We start from the raw sequence: 13284 nt of genomic DNA, 5'->3' as shown, positions 1-13284 counted from the left end.
TAGCTGACTTGCTTATAAAATAGTAAACAATCGCGTATTATGTTAACTAAGTACAATATTTACTGGTGCATTATACGGCAGAGGAGCCTGTTACCTTGGATGTTGACGTGCGTCGAAACCTGGATATCACATTCTCTCGGTTGTATTTGACGAGGTCCCATACCTTGGCCACCGCGATCACCATACCTCACTACTGTCCCTTTTTTCCTTTGGAGACGCATTAAAGCCCTAATTTCCGAAACTGCATTGTAAATTGACGAGAAATTTGTTGCAAGAATCCTAGTTGTCTGTCTAGTCGTACAACAAACACCGGGGACATTGAAATAGTGCGGCAGAATATCTTTCGGCGTTGTACTACAAGTGTCGAGGGCGGTGAGCACCAATTCAAAGAATTAATATGAGTTTTAAAATATTTGCAACATAAAATAAGTTAAAAATGTTTTGTACACACATTAAATTATTCACCTGAGAGTTTAAGAGTTCGTGGAGCATTAACTTGACATCTCTGAATGTACGTTTCCGCTTTCAAAATAATCTTGTTGGAACACTTACCATTTGTACCATTTTTAATTTCTTAATGTGGAACACATGGTAAAATAGTTTTTGTACATAAATAAAACATGTAGGTGCATCGTTTAGTAATAATCTAAACATTCTTAGAATACATAATGCTTGGAGGTAGCATTCTTTTTCCGTGATCTGACAATTATACTGCTAGAAACCTTGTACATTTTTTCAGTATTGTAACTTGCAGTCATTTATGAAGGATTTTTGTAATTTTAGCTGCAAAAGTACACAGAGAAACTCTTTTATAATACCGTCCTTATTAGATGTGACGTATCATAACTCTCTCTGCTAACAAGTAGTGAAAGTTATTAAAGTACTTTAAGAACGGATAATTTTGTACTACATTTAAAACAATATTTGTCTCAAAATTATTTTTTTGTCATCAACGTATTTGTAGATCATATTTTTATATTATTTATCCGTGCATAAACTTTAAAATAATATGCCAATATACTTATATACTTAGCTATACTTTAGAAATTTATAGTTAAAGAAAAATTACAAATGCCAAAAGCACTATGTCTTTATTCCAGATGATGAACTCTTATTACAGTAGTAACTACGGATTAAAATAAAAAATCCAATTACATAGAAAATACTTTGCGGATCAATGTCTACACTGAAATTTTAAACAATTGTAACATACTCTTCTTTCCTTTGGATATTCCTGTGACGTTCTTGTACAAAAATATAAAATGACTCTGTTTAGAATAATATGAGTATGTCCTGTTTAATGAAAGAAAAATCTGTTTCTGCAACTATACAGACACAACAGATTAAATTTAAAATTTTCCAAATTTTAGATGAAATTATTTATATGTAAGAACGGTTCTATATCAGCTATTCTGTACGCCTATAACTTTGCATCTGAAATTACAACGGTACTTTCTAGGTGACTGTACATTACACTAAGGGAAAATGCTCAAGTTTTTAAGCAATAGATCAGTCAGACAACAATTTCTCAAAATAAACAGACGGATTGTTATACGAGTATTGTAAGGTTTCTGATATGGTTTGGTGCCAATTCATCCAGTGAATTTTCGCCCAGGAGCATATTCATACTCGCAACAGTCGTCCAGTGGATAATTTGCCCAAAATTATTAATCCAAATGAAAGTTTAACCAAAGAAAATTGTCCGAAATGTAGGCTATAATTTTATTGTTTTATGTATTACAGTTTTAATTTCGTAGTTCTGTCAAACACCATAATTTAAATTTCCATTTTATGACTACAAGCATGCAGATATCCAATAATATTACCATCATCTTTGTAATCATCACACCGGGATACAATGTTCAGCAGCCTAACATTCAGGTTCTAGTACTTTCATTTATGTGGTTCTCTGATTCGACGTCCAACATTCAACTCCCGGGCCATCGTGTCAATATCTGTAAGTGGTGTATTAGCTTGTATAATGATGGATACTTTTTAGCTACAATGCTTGCGAACCTGGTGTCCTAGGTTTCGGTGATATTATTCGTACGAGGCTCGTTGTTTCTAGCTGCTTGGAACTGGTTCCATAACACTGGCTGATATCGAGCTTCAACTGCAGGACGACGACCTCTGGCTCAAACACCAATAACTTATATGTCCTCTGAAAGTATTTAGCAAAATCTGCCATTTGTCTGGGGACAAAGAATAAAAAATTGGTGAAACTACAGGCACGAAGGCGAAACTAAGTAGCTCACCGAATTTTTGTCTCATTGTACTGTATTATCATCGTCATCGTTGTATGCAGCCTGAAGCCCTAATTCTTGGATTTTTCTCCAAGCACTATGTTTTAGATGGGAAAACAAAGACGAAATGTGATACGAGGAAGTACACTCTCAACTGCTCTCAAAGTCAAATACGTATTATTAGAGATGGTTCTGGTCTATCCCATCCATAGTTGGAGCACTGTTGGTTATGGATATGGGAATATTGTTGGGTGAATGTTCCTTGGGTGAGACTAAGAATGGAATATGTTAGGCGAATTATCTTTGGATTAATATTCTTGGATGAATTTTCTTGGATGAAATATTTTGGGTGAATTGTCCCTTGTGTGAAATATTCATGGATTAAATTGTCGGACACCGGTGATAATATTTAAACAAGTCGTCTGCATTGCTTACTTACATTTCAAATGTCATTAAATAATTGCATTGATAGATTACTATCACACTAACTTCTTGTCTTTGAAACAAAGCCCGCAGTTAAAAATAACCGAAGGAAGAAATATTATAATATAAAGCCCACATGTATGAAATTAAATATGACGATAAAATTATACAAAATAAATACCAGTAAGACATTCCTTTGACAATTATTTTATTCACATCATTTAACACAACAAATACATTTAAATAAGATGACTAAACGTGCAAATGCGAGTTGATGTAGCTGGATGCCTTGTGGTGAGACTCGCCTTCTTCAGATTTGTGATGGTGGACTTCCACCTTTTTCTCGTGATGGATGGGGTGAATGGCGTGACCTGTTTTGTGTACGTGAGCGTGGAATCCGGTGTGTTTGTCAGCGTTGTAGTGTACAGTGCGGATAGTTCCATCAGGTTCCACCAGCATGTAGTGACCCTCGACTTTGTGGCCATCTCGTTTCTCAGCCTGTTCCTTGATGTCGTGAGTGTGTGGATCCTTCACGCCGTACTTGAATTCGTACTTGGGATGTGCCTGTTAAAAATAACAACAAGGAAATTAAATTCATTATGCCAGTACATAATCTAAAGAGTTAATTGGTTTTAATGTGAAAAATTACAGATTAATAATGTTTTTATTAAAAACTAATATTAATAAATTATGATATAAACAACTTTTTTATTTATTTAAATTTAAATATACAGAATAAAGAATATAATTACAAAACAAACAAGAGAAATAGAAATAAAATAATACAAGCAATATAAGACCGAATGAGCAGCGCTCGTGCTCGGTCACAGTTCAGATATAATTTTAAAATAAATAATAATAATAATAATAATAATAATAATAATAATAATAATAATAATAATAATAATAAAAATAAATAAGTAAAATAAAATAGGAACTAAAATATAATTACAGCGGCAATGGAATTATATAATATAATATTAACACTAGAGAAGAATAATATCGCACGTGAAAAGTAGGACTAATATATATTTCAAAATTATAGAATACAAATATAATATAGGTTGATTAATTCATACACATATGCTATAAATTTATTTAATCAAATTGAAGATATTAACACGTTTCTAATTTTCTTGTTATATGTTAGTGGGTTACATGTTAGAAGTTCTGGGTGTAATTTAGTTAAAGCATTGTACAACCGAGGGCCAAAATTTATGCTATGCTTTAGACCAGCAGATGTGAGACATTTAGGTTCTACTAATGTTGAATTAATATTTCGTCTTGTGTCATAATTGTGTGTCTGTAATACAAACTTATTACGATTTTTATGATAAAATTTTAACAGCGTATACTTATAAATTTGTTCAATATTAAATACATTAAATTCAGAATAAATTAATTTAGTTGGATAATCGAAACGTTTCTTCAGACAAACTGAAGTGTTATTTAGCTAAAATGATGTAGTAATTCTATAAACATAATTTTAATATTTTCTTAATATACATACAAATGTTAGTAATGTAGATGAATTATGTTACGTTTAATTTTCTAGAACATCGAAATGAGATTCTTACATGGTGATGTTCTTCATGATGATCACCAAATGATGCGGCACAGAGCACAAGAAGTATTGTAGCGACCTGAAAATGAATAATAATAAAAATTATGTCTATTTTACATTGATATACTTCAGAATTTAACATTTATTTTAAGGTTACTATTACTTTCAGCACTGTAAATACTTACAGCTAGTGTTGCCATGGTAACCGTGGTAGATTATTGCTTGAAGTTGGTTCACAAACTTATGTCAGTTAAAAATCGTTGCTGCTTTATATACGACAGCAGAGGGACTGTGCTGCGGTGCGTAAATGTCCAGGGAATGTATGGAATGAAGATCCGCCATTGTCGACTTCCTTCGCTTTTCCGGACAGAAAATCAACACGCACGTTAGGTATAACTGTTATGTTAATTGTTTCCTGATGTTGAAAATAATCAAATTAAGGCAAGAAGTATATATCGGAGACCTGTTGTTTCTTAAAATAGCAAATCGTAATATTTTTTATTAAATTAGGGGCAAAAACCATTTTGAATATGATATGAAATATAAATTCCCAACAGAGAGTATCAAGCTCGTGTCTGTTGAAACCAACAGATCTTCCGACTAACGTAATTTTTGTCATTTAATACTTTTATTATCCTCTTCAACAATACGTAATATGTGTAACAGAATTCGTTCCATAATAAATTAAATATGCATCGGCGTGGCTCAGTCGGTAGCGCGTTTGCCTGTCGATCGGGAGTTGCTCTCGGGAGTGAATTCGATTCCTACTCGGACTGATTATTTGGTTTGGTTTTTTTCCAAGGGGTTTACCAACCGTAAGGCGAATATCAGGTAATCTGTGGCGAATCCTCTGCCTCTTCTCGTCAAATATCATTTCGCTGTCACCAATTTCATCGACGCTAAATAATCTAGTAGTTGATACAGCGTCGTTAAATAACCAAGTAAAAAAGAAAAGTGAACTCCATAATTATATATATATATATATATATATATATATATATATATATTTGAAATATTTTACTATTTCGAGGGTTTGAGTTTCGCAGATAAACTTGTCCTTTGAGGTGACCAGTGATTGTGCGTGTATAATCTGTGGACTGCATTGCCCGCTATATCACCTCTTTGAGTGCTCACTAAGAACATTGCCGCTGTCATATTACGCTAAAGATGAATGACAAAGAACTGTGTACGACATATTCACAATGCTCGATATACACAATGTGTTTATTAAATCTATTATATATATATATATATATATATATATATATATATATAAATTAATACGGTGTTCTTACTGTCACTTTTGATATGATGAATGAAATCTGTCATGCGAACGAAATTTGTTCAGTTTTAGTATAAAGAATATTCCGTCTGCATATAGAGAAATGAATATCACGAATGTAGCACCCACTTCATGACAAGCTTCACGCATTTTATGCAAATTCATATCCTTCATCCATTTTCGAATGGTACGACGTCATACTTGTATTCTTAAAATAGTATAAATCGCTTAATATACACCAAAATAAAAAGATAAACCTTCATTTTCAGCACTGAACACGAAACGCATTTTCTAATCTCAACACCAAATAAATTCACTTGACGTAACCTAAAGGGAATTTCAGGAGAAGAAGTGAATAATTAAATGCAATCAATAAATCATTTGTCTCTCTTTCACACCTTTTGTAAGGTTTGTTATGCGTGACATTTATCCAGCTGCATTTCCACACTGATTGAAAATTGAATACATGTTTATATGAAATTGTTTACTCGGAATGCTCCACACTACATTTATTAATATTTTTCTGCCCAAAGCAAGGTCCTTCACTGCAACTCCAGCATTCTTTAATCTTGCCTCTTTTCCGCCTTCCTCTTCGTCTGAGCACACGGTCCATACAACACCCTTCTGAAACATCCGGTATACATACACAATATATTTATTGTATGGTTGAAGTGAATGTGATATAATTAAAGGAACTAGGCCTGTTTGTCACTTGTCACTTATCACTGGCTAAGAAGGATACACGGAAAGGAATGATGAACGGGAGAAAAGTTCGGGACAGAAAAAGTTATCAGATGATAGACAGCATTAACGTATAATAGGACTAATAGGAAGAGAGAAATTGGAGAATTCTGGGTTTGCAATGTAAGACCTGCCCTTGGGAACAAAACTGTGAACTATGACTTAATGTAATAATTAATGTTTACAAATGTGAATAAATAAGTGCAAATATACTAATGACTTACAACACTACACTCTATTTGCAAAAATTTGCATACAAAAGCGAAATATATTTAAAATATAATAATCATCAAACGATTAGGGAAAACGCGGAAATTCTACTTGAAGCAAGTAAAGAGATAGGGTTGGAAGTAAATCCCGAAAAGACTAAGTATATGATTATGTCTCGTGATCAGAATATTGTACGAAATGGAACTATAAAAGTTGGAGATTTATCCTTCGAAGAGGTGGAAAAATTCAAATATCTTGGAGCAACAGTAACAAATATAAATTACACTCGGGAGGAAATTAAACGCAGAATAAATATGGGAAATGCCTGTTGTTATTCGGTTGAGAAGCTTTTGTCATCTAGTCTGCTGTCAAAAAATCTGAAAGTTAGAATTTATAAAACAGTTATATTACCGGTTGTTCTGTATGGCTGTGTAACTTGGACTCTCACTCTGAGAGAGGAACAGAGATTGACGGTTTTTGAGAATAAGGTTCTTAGGAAAATATATGGGGCTAAAAGGGATGAAGTTACAGGAGAATGGAGAAAGTTACACAACGCAGAGCTGCATGCATTATATCCTTCACCTGACATAATTAGAAACATTAAATCCAGACCTTTGAGATGGACAGGACATGTAGCACGTATGGGCGAATCTAGAAATGCATATAGAGTGTTAGTTGGGAGGCCACAGGGGAAAAGACCTTTGGGGAGGCCGAGACGTAGATGGGAAGATAATATTAAAATGGATTTGAGGGAGGTGGGATATGATGATAGAGACTGGATTAATCTTGCTCAGGATAGGGACTAATGGCGGGCTTATGTGAGGGCGGCAATGAACCTCCGGGTTCCTTAAAAGCCAGTAAGTAATACAGACAGTTTAATTTGGCGTTTTGAACAAACATCCCCCTTTTAATTCCAAAACTTTTAAGATTTTCTTTCAGCTCTATCCACATATAACGAATATCCTTACAATACATAGCTACAAACGTATTAAGAACAAGGATGTATCGTCTATTGCTTTCAAGTTAATTGACCATGGACTTAGGACTAGAAAAACGTTCGTAACGACATTTAGAAATATTTATTTACTTAACAAATAATTTCTCTGAACCAAACATTTTTCCATCTATAACAGTAATCACTGTTTCTCTATTAATTCTACATAATTAAAGAAATTACGGACAACGTGATCACTCTTGAAATTGAGCGCTATTGTCTTTTTAAAGTGAAACGTTTATACTCGAGAGTCAAATGAATAAAACCTTACGGAATTTTCAACATCTGACGTCAGTTGCTCAGCAACGATAGTGCGCTACGTCGCACTATCCCGACGTCACTTCATTAGCTACGGATAAGACTCTCTTATTGATATGGTATTTACTAGGATTATAAACTTACTTTCCTGCATAGATTTTATTTCTCTTATCATAGATCTATACTGTAGACTCTAAAACACAATAATTCTATACCGTTTCATGCAATTACAGGAATCCTATGAATATCCTGTTATATTTAATTTTAAACGGGGATACATACATTTTTGATTTGAAATTATTATATTTGATATGTATCATTCACACTTTTTTTGTCTCAAATTTTGTTTTTCATAACTGCGCGCTTTCTTCACTGGATTTCATGAGCCGCTACTGAATAGGAATGTTATCTGCTGGTGGCTTTGTGGGATTTCTTGTTCTTATTATTAGTATAACTTAGTTATGTAATCAATAACTCGTTTACATTTTTCGTTAGTTTACAAAGCGTAGCACGTATTTCTGGCTGAAACGTTTCTTGGAGTTTGTAAGGAACTGGCTTTACCTAAAAGTATGCTAGTAAGACGTGCGTGTGTGAAAACAAAACAATATGATGGACTAAAAAGATAATTTTTAATTATTCCCTTGCACTTTCGTTCCGACTTACAATGATTGCCATAAAAAATTCTTATCATTATTATTATACTTTCAACTTGATAACGAAGAGCAAGTGACCAATGTTATTCACACAAAGAAATACCTTAATAAAATTTTATTAAATATATCAGCAAGAGCGAAATAATATTAATAACAAATACAGTAACTTTCAAACTTCCAGTGCCCTGAATACCATGTTTCATATGAAAGTAAAACAAGTTTATAGGCCTACGTAGTAGACCTAAGAAAATAACCAAAGTTCACACAAAATTTAGACATAATAAACAACAAACTAAAACATAATTTGGTACAACATTTCTCTCTCAAATCAATATATATATAATACCACAGTTATACCTACACTTTTGTATGGAAGATACATTTGGAGTCTGTAGCAAAGGAATATGAAGACTAAAACCAGTTAAAACAAAAAATCTCAGAAGAACAGCAAGATATACTCTTCTAAATGAAATGAACACGTTTCAACAGAATTAAATCACAGTCTAGTATATACAGTCACGAAGCTCAATAAGTAGTAAATATACATCAATAGACAGTTGCTAACTAGGATCGCTAATATCGCCTCATTACAGACAATGCGAAATAGTACCGGCACAGTCTATTGTTCCTAGCACCCTCATAACTCAAGCTTCGTGACTGTATATACTAGACTGTGATTAAATTTAAATCATTTAAATAATTTAAAATCAAAATTATCTTATATAAGTCTATTCAGAATGGATAGAAAAATAATCACACTTTCATAGAGCTTCTATATTAAGAACTTTTTAAAAGTTTAACTCTGCAGGCTGATATTCAGAATTGATAGAGATTAGCAACTTAAAGATAAAAAGGGAGCAATTTAAAATCACATTAGCATTTTATAGCAAACTTAATGTTAGAATTTAACATTTGGTATCGTTTTGGGATGTAAGATTTTTTTTTATGGAAAGTTGTGCGATGGAAATTCAATGTCATGAATATGTCATAGGTGCATTTTCTACATTTACAACATAAAATTATTGAAAATAATAAATAAGTAAAAAACACATTATGAAATTACAGTGAAATTGTAAACGTTAAGAAACATGTCAAAAGATATCGAACTGATAACACAAAGAAGACGATATGCATTTAAAATCAGTCTTCAGGTCAACAAATCGTTTTTTCAACACGAATTTTCTTTGCTATGTTTTCAAGGTATGAGAAAATAGCCTATTGTTCAACCAAACGTTGTGTTGTAGTTTTTCAATCGAAGTTTTCTTTCTCTCGTCTATGCTTGTTACTCATTATATGTTTCTCTAATGCAGCCTTTTTCTCTCAAGCAAGTCTCTTATTACACAATTTGCACATCAAAATATTAACTTCACTAACATAAAATTAATGTTCACTTTTATAATCATCCGCGCATTGCTGAATGATGATTTTATTTCAATTAATCTCGTTACAAAATCACAGTAACCACATACACCTTGTTTGTGAGTGAACATTGGAATTAAAACGATCGCGTAGGCAGACAATATTCTACATCCAGCACGTGATAAGGAGACTCGACATAGCGATACAGATAATAGTAACAAAGAAGGCATCACGCCATCAAATTTCTGTGCTATTCATTATTGTAAAAGCTAATATGGAGGAGAGACCAAACTGTCTGAGAAATATAAGAACCTTTATGTCGCAGGGTTTTTACATATATCCTGATTTGTTTTTACTAAAAACCAAAATATCCCATAAAATATAATATCGATCTTATTTCACAGAAACACATACATTTCGGATGTTGGACTTAATTTCGCATTTTATAGCAGATTTAGAAACTACAATAATATATTTAATATGTTTCAAACATAAAATTACTTATTATGACAGCATTTGGCAAATTTCACATGCGAAAATCTGCCATCTCTACTCATATTCTATCAATAGTTGATGGTGGTGTTGATGATGATGATGATCATAATACTTACTTACTGGCTTTTAAGGAACCCGGAGGTTCATTGCCGCCCTCACATAAGCCCGCCATTGGTCCCTATCCTGAGCAAGATTAATCCAGTCTCTAACATCATATCCCACCTCCATGAAATCCATTTTAATATTATCTTCCCATCTATGTCTTTGCCTCCCCAAAGGTCTTTTTTCCGTCGGGCCTCCCAACTAACACTCTATACGCATTTATGGATTCGCCCATACGTGCTACATGCCCTGCCTATCTCAAACGTCTGGATTTAATGTTCCTAATTAAGTCAGGTGAAGAATACAATGCGTGCAGTTTTGTGTTGTGTAACTTTCTCCATTCTCCTGTAACTTCATCCCTATTAGCCCCAAATAATAATAATAATAATAATAATAATAATAATAAATAATAATAATAATAATAATAATAATAATAATAATAGTTTTGTATTTCCTGGCAGAGTTAAGGCCATCAGGCCTTCTCTTCCACTCAACCAGCAACAAAGGAAATACAGAGGAAAAAATATATATACACAAGTAGGCCTATTAACTTAAGAAAAAAGACTGAATAAATAGGAAAACAATAAAGAAAACTAAATTAAGAGTACAAATTGTATAATCAATATTGGTATTAGTATCAGTATTGGTGCTAATTATACAAATTGCAGAGGAAACAATGCAACCGGGAAGGTCATGCTACCATTTTATCGCACTTTAAGATGAACCACTTTTGGGCGCCTTTGAACCCAGTAACATGGTAACTAGTATACACCGAGCAATCTTTGAAACGGTAAGTCACTACCGTTTTGGAACTACTACAAATAAAGTAATATGCTTGTTAGAAACTTTATCACTATAAAAGGGTATTGGGTAGAATTTTATATAGTTTGGTGGATTCTTCTTCCTTTCACATTGAACTTCCTTGTGATTATAACGTGCGTGCAAGTATTTCATATGCTAAACATAGAGTTTCGTAGCATTAGAAAGGTTCAAGCCTTATGAGGAAAAACGAATCGTCATGCCATACATTCCTTGCATATCAATATACTGTAACGTTGATGCTTCAGCAATCATATAAAAGACGAAACGAAATTTTTACTGACAGTCTTGCGGTGCCCACTTCAAGCAGCACACAATTGCAATGGCAACTCTAACAGTAAGTACTGAGAAAATTTCATAAGGATAATTATATTAGTTTCAAAAAAAAAATTATGTAGTGAAGCACACACATGTACTTTTGTATTTCAAAATCATTTTCCTTTTTAAAATATTCGTTTTTCTCATACATTATTTTGAATTCTGTTCAAACTAAAAGTTTAACATTTAAAATAAATGTGAAATAAAGTAATTTTAGAAGAAGTCCGGAATTTCGTTTGATATTTATAGTTTTATTTTGAATTGTTAACATATTACATTTTTGGGTATAACATAAATAATTATAATTGCTGTTGGAAAGAGGATAATGAAAAAGTTCAGTCTAGCAGAATATAATTTTTGATGGTTTTCTGTCAAACAGAACATTAAATGTCCTTACCAATTGTAACGTACATGCAATAATTTTGTCGAAAACATAGAAATTTAGTCTTCTGAGCCAAATGGAAAGTTTCCTCTTTCCACTCTCGCCTTGAATATGAATGTACTGCAATGGTAAATTAAATGCTAGTGGTGTCAATACCAAGCACTGCAAAATTATTATGATAATTGTAAATGTAATTACGAGAAGTTCATTAAGGAAGTAATTGCTGAAACAATTCTTATTATTATGTGAAGTTTCATTACCACATTAATTTACTGTTATAATTTACTTATTCGTTTTAAGGTCGCTTCAATTCTGCTTATGATGTGTGTTGCATCACTTGCTGAACACCACGAAGAACATCATCATGTAAGTTATGTTATTTAAATTGAGGAAAACTACGTAATTTTAAAGTGTTAACATAATAATATGTTTACAGTAACAAGTATTATAAATACGCAAATTCTTATAATAAATTCCTTTTCTAAGGCTTTAGTCAAACTTCTAGTAAAATTTCCCTATATCTAAAATTTACAATATTAGAAAATGAAACTAGTGTAGTCGTCCAACTAACCGCATTTACTTTCATTTACAAAGGCGCACCCAAAGTACGAGTTCAAGTACGGAGTGAAGGATCCACACACTCACGACAACAAAGAACAGGCTGAGAAACGAGATGGTCACAAAGTCGAGGGCCACTACATGTTGGTTGAACCTGACGGAACTATCCGTACTGTACACTACAACGCTGACAAACATACCGGATTCCACGCTCACGTGCACAGAGCAGGTCACGCCATTCACCCTATCCATCACGAGAAGAAGGTGGAAACCCATCACAAATCTGAGGAAGGCAGCTCTCACCACAAAGCATCCAGCTATAGCAGCTCATATCTATACTAGGAACATTTCTCTAACCAATCTTAATATTTTATTTACATTCAACCTTAGTGTAATAAACAATATCTATTTTAAGAATTAAATTCTTGCATTGAGTTCATATTGTGTGCTGGTATGTTCAGTTTCGAGAAAAAAATATTTATTGTAATTTTTAAGTTGTAAATAAAATTATATTGTTGGAATCGCATCTTCATAATTGTCTTAATATGGATGTGTAATAACCTGCACATTATCCCGATTTATTATTTATAATCATTGTTCTAGGTTTGAATGATTTTTTTTGGCACCATAATGAGTAAGTTATCGCAAATATATACCACACGTGCAGTAGGTAACAAGGTAGAAAATTATACATCTGACTTCGCATCCGGCATACGTCTTTCGAAAGAGTGTAAAATGTCTCGTGTGTAACTCACGATGACTTTTGTACGAACATATAGGTATCTATTCACATACTGGATTTCTGCCTGTTCATCAATCCATATCTCTCTCTCTCTGTACATATATGTCCATCCAATCATCTACTTCAAACAAAAGTCAGCTG

At 32.9% G+C, this 13284-nt stretch overlaps 2 protein-coding genes across 2 annotated transcripts; one reads left to right on the top strand and one right to left on the bottom strand.

The window, feature by feature from the left end:
* Positions 1 to 2857: 2857 nt before the first annotated feature.
* On the bottom strand, positions 2858 to 4473 carry LOC138691031 (cuticle protein 19-like). Its single transcript, XM_069812677.1, has 3 exons — positions 4416 to 4473; positions 4244 to 4309; positions 2858 to 3230 (listed from the first exon to the last, which is right to left on the bottom strand). Exons 1-3 carry the CDS (start codon positions 4428 to 4430, stop codon positions 2919 to 2921), a joined length of 393 nt encoding a protein of 130 aa, XP_069668778.1. The 5' UTR covers positions 4431 to 4473; the 3' UTR covers positions 2858 to 2918.
* Positions 4474 to 11412: 6939 nt separating this feature from the next.
* Positions 11413 to 12921, top strand: LOC138691028 (cuticle protein 19-like). The gene is made up of 3 exons (XM_069812673.1): positions 11413 to 11480; positions 12144 to 12209; positions 12438 to 12921. The coding sequence occupies exons 1-3, from the start codon at positions 11466 to 11468 to the stop codon at positions 12741 to 12743; spliced, it is 387 nt and encodes a 128-aa protein (XP_069668774.1). The 5' UTR covers positions 11413 to 11465; the 3' UTR covers positions 12744 to 12921.
* The last annotated feature ends 363 nt before the right edge of the window (positions 12922 to 13284 follow it).

The sequence above is a fragment of the Periplaneta americana genome, chromosome 16, assembly GCF_040183065.1.
Source record: "Periplaneta americana isolate PAMFEO1 chromosome 16, P.americana_PAMFEO1_priV1, whole genome shotgun sequence".
Lineage (NCBI taxonomy): Eukaryota > Metazoa > Arthropoda > Insecta > Blattodea > Blattidae > Periplaneta > Periplaneta americana.
This window is presented reverse-complemented; position numbering and strand designations above follow the sequence as displayed.

Coding starts and splice junctions, on each gene's coding strand:
- LOC138691031 (XM_069812677.1), bottom strand. Junction 3,231..4,243: donor ATCATGAAGAACATCACCAT/GTAAGAATCTCA, acceptor TATTTTTAACAG/GCACATCCCAAGTACGAATT.
- LOC138691028 (XM_069812673.1), top strand. Junction 12,210..12,437: donor ACCACGAAGAACATCATCAT/GTAAGTTATGTT, acceptor TCATTTACAAAG/GCGCACCCAAAGTACGAGTT.